Below are 14074 nucleotides of genomic sequence, written 5' to 3'. Positions count from 1 at the left end.
TGCTGCGGGGACGCTGCCAGCGCCGTTAGTCTCCAATGGGCGGGCGGGGGGTTGGATGGCGTCAAGTTGGGATCCCTTCCCTTGGGGAGCCTGGCCCGCCCCAGCGCCTGCTGGACAGTGGGACGAAGGAGCCTTCCCGCCCCGTTTGCCTGACCCAAAGGGGCTAGAACCTGAAAGTTGGCCACGTGGGGCTCTACCTTGCTGACCCTGGGCAGCCCTGCTGGAGCTTCTGCTTTCGTTGCTCTTGTAATCTGGAGAGGGGGGTCTCAACCTTTTTTCCCCACTCTGAACTTCCCCCCATCCTCTAACATGCTATAAAAACTCCACCACTCACCTGTGCCACATAACTGGTCTTTTGCATCTAAAAGCCAGGGCCAGCATTAAGGGGTAGCAAGCAGGGCAATTGCCTGCGGCCCTATGTCACAGAGGTCCCCACAAAGCTACAATGCTCAGGCTTCAGCTTCAGCCTAGGGTGTTGGGGCTTAGGGACCTGGCTTCAGCTCCTTGCGGTGGGGCTTTGGTTTTCTGCTGGGCCCCTGCAAATCTAATGCTGGCCCTGCTTGGAGGTCCCCCTGAAATCTTCTCGAAGCCCCCTATTGGGCCCCGGACTCCTGGTTGAGAACTAGTGAGCTAGGGGAGCTGGGACTCAGTGGGGCAATTGCCTTTCAGATTGTGGTTGCACGGAAGGGGAGAAAGTTCTTAGCTGATCGTTAGCATGGCCATTATCTCTCTATATTCTGTTTTTCACCATCTGTAAGTTTGGGTTTCAACTATTATTAGTGTGCTTTCCAATTTAGTAACTTCATTTATTAGCAGAAAGAATCAGGAGAAATGAAACATGTAAACTAATTTGTGGGGAAATTGTCTAGATTTGCTACGCTATGCTAATGTTCAACAGCCTTAAAAATACCTGTTGGCTAAATTTGGCTTGTAGGTAGATGGAAGAATGGCTAGCAACAATGACTGGTTTCAAGGTTCCAGAGTACCCAGTTTTGCTCAGATGCTAAAAAAGAACTTGCCTGCTGAACCCCCTCCTCAAGTCCCTCCTCAGCCATCTCCACACCCCGTGAATATGAGCCTGATGTTTTCATCTTCTGAAAATTACAACATGCCAAATTCAGCACGTAAGGTGACACAAAGCACAGGTATTGTCTTTACAGTTATTAAGTTGATTTGCTCTAGGAATGGCCTTTCAACACTAGTACAAATGGCTTTGCAAAATTGTAATGAAAATTAACCTGCCTAGACATGCCATCTACTTGCCTTTTACCAGGATCATTCATAATAAAAAATATTTCTTACCAATTTAAAAAAATCAGACATTGAGGGCAAATAAAAGGTTAGAACTATTAACTTTAACTAATTTTGATCTTTTTCCTCTTGTACATGTCAGCAAACATATTATTTGGCTGTTTCTTAATTATTATCCAGCAATGGTGTAACTAAAGAGATGCAACCTATTTAGATTTAACATCACATGTAACATCTATGGAATTTGTTTGTATAAACTGGGTGACTCTACAGGCGGAAGTACAGGGACTTTTCATCTTAATAAACTTGAATAAACACTTCTTCAGAAATAGCTTTTCTGTAAAAGAGAGGTGTAGAATCCTCATCCTTACAGCCCACTATGCTAATGCTATCTCTCATTTGACTAATTTGCTTTCTGCCTTTGTCCCCATCTCTCTTGTTTTAGGGCAACTTCTACCTTGAACCCATAGTTGAGGATCCATGTGGGTGCAGGGATCTGCCCATCTAGAGTTTATTTTTTCATCAGGTCTATAATGTGTACACAGCACTTCATATGAAGTGCACCAACATGTATATAACAGGTTTTGTGTGCATCGTCTTTTGTAGAAAAAGCTGAAAATTTTAACTACAGTTTTGTTTGATAGTAACAAATTCTCTAACCCCTGCACATGTAACTTTCAAATGAAGGAGTTCAAGATTTTAGCAGGTTGTCTTATTTCTGATCGTTTGTCTATCAATATGTTTGTTATAACTGAAGGGGAACTCTTATTCTGTATAATTTAGATGCAGCATTTATTTCATGTGGCAGGTGCTTGTGTGTATTTGTGAACTGAACGTAATAACATTTTTGTGACTTTTTGGAGAAGAATGTTTTTCCTGTGCTTAAAGCTCAAAACATACTTGGATAATTGGGCAGTGTCTTGCTTAGGAAAAGTAATCAAGTTTAGATCAGGCTAAGATAACCCATGCTAAAGTCCAGTCTTTTTTCTAGTGTAGATACAGGGTAACACCAGTGCTGTATCCTAAGCACCTGCATGACCAGTTAAAATGGATCTGAGGGTCCACAGCATGAGGCAAAACCTCTATTGCCCTTTGTGATACTATAGTAAAGAACTATGGCTTGTGCTTCTGCTATTTTTGTATGCCATGAAACAGATTTTGATCTGTTAAATCAGATAATCTCTGGAAGTACTTATATCCCTGGAAATTATGGCCTTTGGTTCTGGGCTTACATGTGACTGGGTTTGACTTCAAAGACTATCAGGTTTACCAGTCAATGCACAAACCTTAGTGCCTTTAAAGGGGCAGTCACTGACATTTACAGGGTTACCAAAACTGCTTACAACCTCTTCAATTAGAATAAAATGCAAATTGCTTAATCTTCTAGGTAGCCTTTGTTGAGATGCAGCAATTCTATTCTCACACTTTCATTTTACTTTTATATATTGCTTTTAGCTCACTACACACTAACCTCTTAATTTAACAAATATATTTTAGGTTATGTTTCAGATTTGTTATGTTCCAAAGCAGCCCATCCGCCTCCAATCACTTCACTTCTTCCAAAGAAAATACCAAAGGAGTTTATACTAAAATATAAACGTGGGGAGATAAACCCAGTATCTGCCTTGCATCAGTTTGCACAAATGCAGCGTGTGCAACTAGATTTGAAGGAAACTGTTACAACAGGTAAATATTTCTGGTTTTAAGAAAAAATGTCCTTGTTGCCTCATGAAGTTGCTCTGTATGCAGTTGGTGTGACTGAATGATGCAGAAGCTAATTTTTTAAAACATTGGTTACACTGTATGTAGTATTAAAAGCTATATTTACTATCCCTATATCTTGCCTTCATGTAATCCAATCAGCGGTTAATGTGATCACTACAAAATCAATTCTAGAAAATGCTCTCACCCTGGTCTTTGAATGCTTTTTTCAGGTACTTTTTAGACAATTAGTTCTTATAGTATATGCCTGCACTGCAGTTAGATACCCATGGCTGACCGATGCCAGCTGACTCCGGCTCAGGCTAAGGGGCTGTTTAATTGCAGTTCAGATGTTCAGACTCAAGGTGGGAGGATTCCAGAGCTCAGGCTGCAGCCTGTACTCAAATGTCTGCATCATAATTCAACAGATCCCTAGCCTGAGACCCACAAGCCCAAGTCAGCTGGCATGGGCCAGCTGTGGATTTTTAATTGCAGTGTAGACATACCTATAGACAGTCATACTTCTTATAAGCAACTTTATTTACAACTTGACCTGCTAAATTTGTACCAAATATGAGTTAATATTATGCAACCTTGAACATACTCATTTCCTGACATGTAATTTGCATCCTCTCCACTTACATGTTTTGGGGTGCTTCAGCTTGATATTTGGTCACAGTGGACCTGCATCTGTATGGAGAGTTTAATGCTTTTTCAGTGCTATTCAGCTGAATTCCTCAGACTGAATCAGATAGGGTGGGACTGGGGAGAAAGTGAGCCAGTCAGTGAAACATCTGTGTCCACCCAAGGCTACCTTGGTTAACAGATCAAACCATGGCAATGACAGGAGGTTGTCTTGTCATGTGCAGTGCAATGCAAAAAGAGATGGAACCTGACCTTTCAAAGGTCTTGTTTTCGTTAGGCTCTCTGCCTACTAGGAAGTAATAATGTCTGCTAAACTAACCCCAGAGGAAAGCTGAGATATTGGGAAACTGGAATTCTGTTTCTTGACACAGACTTTGATGTTGGGAAATATATTACCAGACATTTTACCATTAATGTAAGCCCCCTTTTTCAGAGGTGACTTGGGCACTTAGGAGAACTTACTCTGATTGAAAGGCTATAGGATTTAGGCTCCTCTATCACTTCTGAAAATGGAACACAGGCTCCTGAGTCTAGGTGTTCTTGAAAATTTTACTCTTAATTTCTGTCTCTGAAGCTCAGGTCCTAAACATCACACCACTACTGAGAAGTAGAAAAATAGCCTCATTTTACAGAAGCGTTGAATGGCCATAGTTTCCACGAAAATGAAAGGCACCTATGTGAAGGCACTACAATGAAATGCCTAGCACCTCTGAAAAACTGGGCTTTTTATTAATGTGTGTAAATCTATTTATGAATCTTGGATGAAAGGTGAAATGTAAGTATATAAAATATAATTCTTGTAGATGTAAAAAGTAGTTTGGATTTGTTAAAGTATCTTGGCCTTATATTCATCTGATCTTCCCTAATTATAAATGCATAAAGTTAATGAATATGTTAAAATAAACTTCTAACTGTATATGGCTTCTTTTTCTAGGCAACGTCTTGGGGGCTTACTTTGCTTTTTGTGCAGTGGTGGATGGAGTTCAATATAAGACAGGACTGGGGCAAAATAAAAAGGAGTCTAAATCAAATGCAGCAAAACTGGCTCTGGATGAGCTTCTCCAGTTGGATGCTATAGCACCAAAGGTTTTTGAAAGTTCAGGTAAATATTCCAGTAACATCTCTACAATAAAAGTATTTTTTTAAATAAATGTCTAGAGTAGCTTTGACTAAACACTCCTGCATCAGTGTCTCTCTGCCTATTCCAACGAATCCTTCCGGCATAGTTAATCGGTTTGCAATCCTTAAATTTTCCCTTTCCTTCTCTTGTATTTTTAAATGCTGCTTTCAAGGTTCCTGCCATCTACAAAGGGGAGAAAGCAATAAGGAAGTTTAACCCTTTAAGCAGTTTCTTTTCTGTAGTCTTCCACATTATTACAGCTATTCTTTCCTGTAAAAAGTAATTTTAAATTTTGTTCATGGTCTGAGACTTTTTTTATTGAAAGTCCTATTGCACTAAGTCACTGCTTTCTGAATAATTCTGTTATTACAACATCAATCTCCTGTTTTTTTGAGGCAGGGACTTTAATAATAATCTTCTGTCTTTACCTGCTATAGCTTTGAAAGAGAGCAGTACTTATATAATGTGGACTAATTTAGGGGAACTAAATTATTTGGGAAGTAACTTATTTTTGTTCAATGATAAAAAAATTGACAGATGGCAAAGTGTGAGTTTAAATTATTCTTGCTGTTTGAGGGTCGTCCAATTTCTATTTATGTAACTTGAAAAAACTGTTTCCAGCAACCTTTATTTTGGGACTTTAACTAAAATTTAACTACTCTACTGCTAGAAACATTAAATGACAATGAATGTTTTAAAGTCTTAAATATTTCCCACAGTTGACACTTTCTTAATTAAATGTACAGGTCCTCCCCGGATTCCTGCAGAACCCAGAGTTTCAGCTGAATCAACATACATTTCAAAGATGCCTTATGGTAGGAAAACCATTCCCCCCCCCCCCCCCCCCCCCGAGAAAATTAAATTGGAAAGCTAACACATCTTTACAGAGTTGTATTTGATATTCATTCCTGCCAGTTTAATGATATCTATGAAAATATTACTACCTGGTTCATGCAGGGATGTCTCTGCTTCAGTACCCTAATCTCCCAGTGACATTTGAAGTAAGATTGGTGTACCTGTCATATAGATGGATAAATACACAGATGAACTTGCTTAAAGTCAAACAATGAGTCAGTGGCAGAGTTAGAATTAACATTTCTGTCCTCAAGATATAAAAGGCTGTGTCTAATAGATTACGTCTAGGGAGCATACTAGCATAACTTGCTTGAATTTTCTTATTCTCAATTTTTCATACACATTTTTAATTTTTAAATTCAAAAATGCCTGTTAGGATTATTTAGTACAGATTCGTCAATGTATTGAATGACTTTATCATATGTTCAGTTTTGTAGCTCACCTGAATGTTTGACATTGCTTTGTTCTATTTTTTCCTGCAAACTTGTATTTTGCTGGTTTCTGTAGTCTTTTTTTTGTTTTTAAATTATTTTCTTCACTAGAGAGAAGGCATCTTGTGTATGAAAAATTTTCACGAGCTGTCAGAGAAACCTTTAGCAGTCTGACTGCCAAATATCCAGAGTACCAGAGGTGTAGCAATTCACTGGCTGCTTTTATAATTGAAAAAGGCAAGTCTGTTTTGATGTTCAGTGTACTTGTACGAAAAAACTCTTCTGTATTTGTAGAGTGCATATACAAAAAGGGGTGTTGAGCATAATATAGCAATGTAGATTAACAAGTATAGTAGCCTAATAAATCCCATAACCAGCAAACCGTACTTCTTTTGACATGCCGTAAAATCATCTATACAAAACAGAACATTATTGTACTTCCCTTATAAGGATATTACAAATCTGTTTGTACGCATTGAAATGGAAAGCATTCCATTGTGTTAGCCCTCACCAGAAAAGTTGAAAGATGCAAGCCTTCTCAAGATTGTTGGGGTTGAAACTGCTGCATAATCTCACTTGCTCAGGCTTACTTTTCATTTTGAACTTTCAGAGGGTAATCACAATGAGTTATTTGTTTTGTTATATGCGTTTCACTGGGAGTTCTCTAAGTGAAATTAAAGGGTTGCTTCTCAGGATAACACATTTCATACTTGAAAACCTTACATTATTTATTTATTCATTCATTATAGCACCTAGATTCCCAGTCAAGAACAGAGACTCATATTGTTCTGGGCGCCATACAAGCGCAGAACAGATAAGCCTTCTGGGGCAGGGACTATAATTGAAGTAAACTCTAATGTGAAGTAATTGGAGCACACTCATTGGACCAGAGTTACAGTACAGAAAATGCAGATAGATACAGATGCTCTTTTGAAATCGTAGGCCATGTTCTGCAGTAGATGCAGCCTACAGTGACTTTAAAGAATATCACCAAATAAAGTACCATTTGTGATGGGATCCCCATTTGTGGGACTGCTGTGCCCTCTTAACTCTCCAGCCTGTTGCAAAATTTGCTAGTGATAAGCAGCAAACAACTCCAGGCACTATCATCACACAGCACAACCGCATGTGGTGCCCCACACCCATCTAGATTGCATGCTCCCACAGCCACTCCTGAATCATACAGTAAGAGGAACCAGCCAGATTCCCCCCCGCCCCTGCTCCAGCTTCCAGTCTTGTACCTTAGGAATATACCATCTTGCACTGCTCAAGAACCTTCCTTGAGCAATGCAAGTTTATTAATTGGTTCACCACTTCATCAATGGAAAGAAGACACACACCAGCCTTTGTAAACCTTAGCAGATTTACCAAACACTTCAGGCAAACTCATTGGTAAAGATAAACCATTAAAACAAATTGATTTATTACAAAAGAGAGATTTTAAGTGGTTATAAATGATAGACAAAAAGTCAGAGTGGTTACCAAAAGAAAATACAAGCATGCATTAACCCGTATCATGCTAAACCGTATTTAGGTCAAGCAGTGTTCTCACCCCACTGGATCTTAAAGTCCTTAGTATACAGTTTGTCTCTTAAACCTGGGCCAATCTCCTCAGTTGGAGTCTTCAGCCTTCTGAGCGTTCTTGTTGCTTGCAGCGTAAGTGGTGGGAGGAGAAAAGGCAAATGCATGGGCCCAACTGTGTTCTGTTTTATACCTGTAGTCCATGTGCTTGGAGAACACAAGTCCAGGCATGTCTGGTGGGCATTGCTGAGTCACTAGGCAAGGTTGAGCAATTCCCCTGGTGTGGCCTTGGGCAAGTGAGTCATTGCATTTTAGCTCACTTGCTGAACAATGGCTGTTGTGATGATTATTAAACACCCACACGGGTGTTGGTTGACCCCCTGGTTATTGTTTTTGGGGAGCTAGTATCTGGGTGCTTCCCAAACCCACAGCATATTTTAGTGACAATCATACAACTCAGTTCTCATAACTTCATATGCATTGATGATATGCATAGTTAGATGGAACAGTGGGTTTCAGCAGATCATAACCTTTCCCATGATACCTCACATTGCATGTTTTATATGAAATATCACAATTATATTCAAATGATGAATATGGGAAGTTGCAGGGTGCTCCCTCGAGGTATTGTCATACCATTATCTAGCCAAGAGGTCCTGAAGATGAAGAACACTGTAGCTAGATTTGTATATGAAAGAATAGACTGACTACTATGTATTTAAAAATGTTACTTTTGACAGTAATCAGTATGTGAGGTGCCATATTTGGGATGCTTTCCAGTGGTCTTGTTTCCATCTTTGGGGGTTGCCTCATTCTGCTCTACTGATGTCATTTGCAATGCATGGAAGAGGATGGATAGAATTCTCCTGTGCTTTATCTTCCTGCTACAATGTTGGACCCTAGGGCGTACTTCTAAATTCTGTTGTTACCATCTCTTAACAGCAAGGTCAGGGAATGAGTTGTGGATGAAAGGTATTGCTGAGATTCTATCTGTAATGGGGGAGAGCAATGTTGACATCATCTAGGTTAGAGAGAAGCAGTTACAATAATCTTAAAAGGGGGATTAACAGGATGTAGATGGGTTTTTGGAGAGGGAGAGAAAAATAAAAATCTTTTTGGGGAGGCAAGGACAGGAGGAAAAAGTAGTAAGGCAAAAAAGATTGAGTAGTGGGGTGAAATAAAGGGAGAGCGAGCTATACTGCAATGATGCCAGCTTGGGGAATGGGGAGGATGGTGGAGTCCTGCCAATATGGAGAAGGGAAGGGAAAAGATGAGCTTTGGTCTTATCCTATTGATCTTAAACTGATGGAACATCCTGAAGGAGACTTCACCCAGATCGCCGTGGATGCGGTAGTAAGGAAGCCAAAGTGGTGAAATAGGCTTGAATTGTTACTGCAAAATTAACAAACTCTGGATGAAGCTCTGAGGTGCAGCAACAGAGGGAAAGGGAGATGATACACAATGAAAGTGTAGCCGAGGAGAAGAGAGGTATTTGAGCATTTAACGAAAACCCTTGGAGGTGAAATTCAACAAGACAACGGTATAAGGTCCAACTGTACTGAACAGAGTTCAAATTAATCTCTGTACACAAAGTACAAATACCGTCTTTCATCTTCCACTGCCTCATTCCTGCCTAAGCCGTCTGCACTATTGATACACTCACTGAGCCATAGGTCTTTTTTTTTTTTTTGTCCCTTGAGGTAGGCAATGTTGGTGCAACTGCACTGATGCATTTATCTTGCTGTCACTTAGCAATCTGAGTCAAAGCAGTTAAGGGAGTCATCAGAGTCATCTGTCTCTCACAAGATTTTAAAAGCCACCCCTCCCCCCAAACTGTTTGTTCTGTCTCTGTGGAAACTGAGTAAAAACTACCTCTCTCGTTTCCAGAAGAGCAAAGTTCTGAATTCTTCTCAGTTATCCCCTCCAGCTTACAATTTGTCAAGGATTTATAGGGTCAGTGATACACCAGGACTTTAAAAGTATAGTGTTCCACAGGTGTGTGATGATTTTTTTTAAATATACTCTAAACTCTTATCGTAAAGAGGTATTTATTTTCACTTACCAATCAAGTTTCCACCAATAATTAAATGTGTGGCCTCATTAGACTGAAATACTCTCCTTTTTCATCCCCTTTTATACTCTAATGAAAAATGGAATCTTTTAATTCCTCCTTTAAAAGCAGTTACTTTAAAAAGATGGGATCCTTCGATCAAACGAAGCTACTTGTTAACTACTTTTTTTTTTAGCTGGACAGTATGAAGTTGTAGCTCTTGGCACAGGAGAATTCAATTACAGTCAGTGCATTCATCATGATGGGAGAGTGTTGCATGACACTCATGCTGCTGTTACTGCAAGACGCTCTCTGCTTAGGTAAGAAGATGAGTACGTAAACTACAAGAACTGCAGACAACCATTTTGATTAAGCTAAATATTGATGGCAATGCATTTTGTGAATAGTAGTTTTATATACTTAGGGCTACTGTTTTGGGGGTTTATTAACTTTATTTTTTATTTTTTAATTTTATGTTGCTGTCCAAAAATTGGGGCTTTATAAGGTTTTTCTCTGTATGTAGTATATTACACACTATTACTCATTACAATAGTATTTACTCTCAATAATCTTTGATGTTCCCCAGTGCACTTTAACATAGTATTATTGCAAACAGTACTAGGCAAAAGCTAATTAGGGAGCCTTTACTGTACACTATCAGGGTCTACACAGGCCAGTTAATGTGTGGCATTAGTGTGCTTTAGAAATTACACCCCTATCTGCATTGCTGCTCTGTGTAGACAAGTCCTTAGATATAAGTAACAGTTCTTGGTGTTTTTCCAGTGTTTGGGTAGTCAATTTCTTTTTTGTATTGAATAGTGTTTTATTGGTGTCTGTGGATTAAAAACAAGTCAGAAGCCTTATATATAGTATTTCAGGTTTCTTAACTAGATTATTTATTCAGATTTTACAGATGTGCTGAAAAGAATAGCTGTGTGTAAATGCTCAACAGCTTAAAATGAATTTTTTTTATACAAATATGCTAAGTCTTTAAAAGTCTGCATATTTGAGCATTTCTTGATCTATAACACTTTTTTGTTTTAGGTATTTTTACAGGCAGCTTTTGTTATTCTACAGTAAAAATCCTATTATGATGGACAAATCCATATTTTGTATGGAACCAGCATCAAGCCTACTCAGTCTAAAACAAAATATACATATTTTTCTCTACATGAATCAGTTGCCAAAAGGATCTGCTCAGATAAAGTCACAGTTGTAAGTATTTGAGTCTTCAGATCTAACAGATGCTTATTCAGAGATGTAATAAGATACTTAAATCTTCCATTGAGAATAAATTAATCTGCGAGAGGCATAGTGAGGGGCATACATAGCAGGACTATAAATCAGATGGTATGGAAAAGTTGAGTTTTTGTGTTTATTTGGTAGACCTATGCTCAAAAATAGCTTAATTTTGTGACTAATAGACTGACAAATGCGTGTTTTGGAGCTATTCCTTTTATATGTACATACTTAAATTGTGTAGTATGACTAGAAAAGAACTGTTTTCATTGTATGACGTATTACTCAACCGTGGTACTTAAGACTGTTGTTGCTGAAATATTAATGTTGACTGCTCATATTATCAAATTATTGGAGTTTAGAATAGTCCTTTAAAGCTAAAGTTAGAATAGATTTCTAGGGAGTCACCTGAAGTGAAGCCCCTACAAAGAAACTACTTGAAGAAGAAGAGGGTATTCACTTTGTGGATTTCTTCAAGATGGGTCCCTTGTGGCTACTCCACTGCCGAGCTCTGCTCCCTCCTGCTTTGGTGTTTCCTCTGTCAGGGTATGTCTACACTATGGGATTATTCCGATTTTACAGAAACCGGTTTTTTAAAACAGATTGCATAAAGTCGAGTGCAGGCGGCCACACTAAGCACATTAATTTGGCGGTGTGTGTCCATGTACCGAGGCTAGCGTCGATTTCCAGAGCATTGCACTTTGGGTAGCTATCCCGTAGTTCCTGCAGTCTCCTCCGCCCATTGGAATTCTGGGTTGAGATCCCAATGCACGATGGGGCAAAAACAGTGTCGTGGGTGATTCTGGGTAAGTGTCGTCACTCAATCCTTCCTCCGTGAAAGCAATGGCAGACAATCATTTCGCGCCCTTTTTCCCTGGATTGCCCTGGCAGATGCCATAGCATGGCAACCATGGAGCCTGTTTTGCCTTTTGTCACTGTCACCGTATGTGTACTGGATGCTACTGACAGACGCGGTACTGCAGTGCTACACAGCAGCATTCATTTGCCTTTGCAAGGTAGCAGAGATGTTTACCATCCCTATTTCACTGTCTACCACTGTAAGTTGGCGATGAGATAATGGTTATGAGTCATTTTACCGTTTGCAATTGGAAATTGGCGATGACGGTTATCAATCCTTTTGTACCGTCTGCTGCTGTCATGGGTGCTCCCGGCTGGCCTTGCTGAGGTCAGCCAGGGGCACATGGACAAAAATGGGAATGACTTCCTGGGTCATTCCCTTCTTTATTGTGTCTAAAAATAGTCAGTCCTGCCTAGAATATGGGGCAAGTGTACTAGAGAACCAGAGAGCACAGCTGCTCCGGGTCAAAGCCCCAGAGATCCGGCAGAAATGATGAGCTGCATGCCATTCTAGGGGGTGCCCCTGCAACAACCCCACCCGTTACTTCCCTCCTCCCCCAACCCTCCTGGGCTACTGTGGCAGTGTCCCCTCATTTGTGTGATGAAGTAAAAAAGAATGCAGGAATAAGCAACACTGAGTTTTTAGTGAGATAAAATGAGGGAGAGGCAGCCTCCAGCTGCTATGATAGTCCAGGCAGGACATTAAAGGGTGGGGGGAAGAGCAGCACAGAATCTTCTTTAGACATGAAAGTAGGGGGGCTGATGGAGCTCAGCCTCCAGCTGCTATGATGAGGACGGTTACCAAGCCTTTTGTACCGGGAGTCATTCTCATTTTTATCCAGGTACCCCCAGCCAACCTCACCGAGGCCAGCCAAGAGCACTCACAGGCTGATGGTGATGATGGCTACCAGTCATTTTGCACCATCTGCCACCTGGAAGGGGATGCTGATGTTTAGCGCTGCAGCACCCTGTCTACCAGCAGCATGCAGTAGACATAGAGTGACATTGAAAAAAGGCGAGAAACGTTTTTTTTCCCTTTTTTGGGGGGGCGAGAAGTGTGTAAATTGACGACATACACCCTGAAACACCCAGGAAAATGTTTTTGACCCTTCAGGCATTGGGAGCTCAGCCAAGAATGCAAATACTTTTCGGGGACTGTGGGATAGCTGGAGTCCTCAGTAACCCCTCCCTCCCTCCCTCCATGAGCGTCCATTTGATTCTTTGGCTTTCTGTTATGTCAGGCAGCACTGTGCTGAGTCCCTGCTGTGGCCTCTGTCTGTCATAGCCTGGAGATTTTTTCAAATGCTTTGTCATTTCATCTTCTGGAACGGAGCTCTGATAGAACAGATTTGTCTCCCCATACAGCGATCAGATTCAGTATCTCCTGTACGGTCCATGCTGGAGCTCTTTTTGGATTTGGGACTGCATCGCCACCCGTGCTGATCAGAGCTCCACGCCGGGCAAACAGGAAATGAAATTCAAAAGATCGCGGTGCTTTTCCTGTCTACCTGGCCAGTGCATCCGAGTTCAGATTGCTTTCCAGAGCAATCACAATGGTGCACTGTGGGATACCGCCCGGAGGCCAATACCGTCGAATTGCGGCCACACTAACCCTAATCCGACATGGCAGTACCGATTTCAGCGCTACTCCACTCGTCGGGGAGGAGTACAGAAACCGGTTTAAAGAGCCCTTTATGTCGATATAAAAGGCTTCGTTGTGTGGATGGGTGCAGGGTTAAATCGGTTTAACACTGCTAAATTCGGTTTAAACGCGTAGTGTAGACCAGACTTTGTGGTAGAGAAGGAACTGAGGGCAGCATGCTCATGCAGTCCTATAAAGTCTCAGTATGGGTACAAGGATGCATGCATGGATGAAATGGGTGCTACCAAAAATTGCTGATTAAAGATGCAGGGTGCATGTGCACCTGGAGTGGAGCATCCCAAGTGAAATACACCTCAAAGAACTCAAGTTATTATACAAGGTGAGTAACCTCTCCTTCCTTGTAAACAATAGTTTGAGCTTCTGCTTGAAATCTGTGCCATTTGGTGCTCTTTGACAGTATTTTTGAGGTATCTCAATCTTGAGGCACAAGGTTACTTAGATACAGGCAAATGGCTTTTGTCCCAAATTCTGTCAGCATGGGGGCTCTTCGAATAGCGTATTTAAGTATAAAAAGTTTTGTTTGCTGCAATAGTAAATACCCCAACAAAGCCATGTGGGATGGCTTTTTATTTTAAAATTTCTGCCATGCTTATACATGTTGGACTCTTATGTAAGTAATCCTATGTGGCAAAACCTGTCCCTTAATTAGCAGGTTTTAGTATTCTTTTCTGAGAAGAAATTAAGATAAATGGTAGTTGAGCAGTGCTGCCTGCAGTTAATGCCCCTGCATATCTGCCACA

General features: G+C 40.6%; 1 protein-coding gene across 1 annotated transcript in view; it reads left to right on the top strand.

Moving 5' to 3' along the window:
* ADAD1 (adenosine deaminase domain containing 1) overlaps positions 1 to 14074 on the top strand; it is a 36383-nt gene that overhangs the window by 316 nt on the left and 21993 nt on the right. Inside the window, exons 2-8 of the mRNA XM_030564259.1 lie at positions 935 to 1145; positions 2749 to 2937; positions 4532 to 4699; positions 5464 to 5532; positions 6115 to 6240; positions 9771 to 9894; positions 10619 to 10789. Coding sequence (XP_030420119.1) covers positions 947 to 1145; positions 2749 to 2937; positions 4532 to 4699; positions 5464 to 5532; positions 6115 to 6240; positions 9771 to 9894; positions 10619 to 10789 — 1046 coding nt within the window. The 5' untranslated portion in view covers positions 935 to 946. The remainder of the gene's footprint in view (positions 1 to 934; positions 1146 to 2748; positions 2938 to 4531; positions 4700 to 5463; positions 5533 to 6114; positions 6241 to 9770; positions 9895 to 10618; positions 10790 to 14074) is intronic.

The sequence above is a fragment of the Gopherus evgoodei genome, chromosome 5, assembly GCF_007399415.2.
Source record: "Gopherus evgoodei ecotype Sinaloan lineage chromosome 5, rGopEvg1_v1.p, whole genome shotgun sequence".
Taxonomy (NCBI): Eukaryota; Metazoa; Chordata; order Testudines; family Testudinidae; genus Gopherus; species Gopherus evgoodei.
Note: the sequence above shows the minus strand (reverse complement) of the source record. Positions and strands in the feature narration are given on the sequence as shown.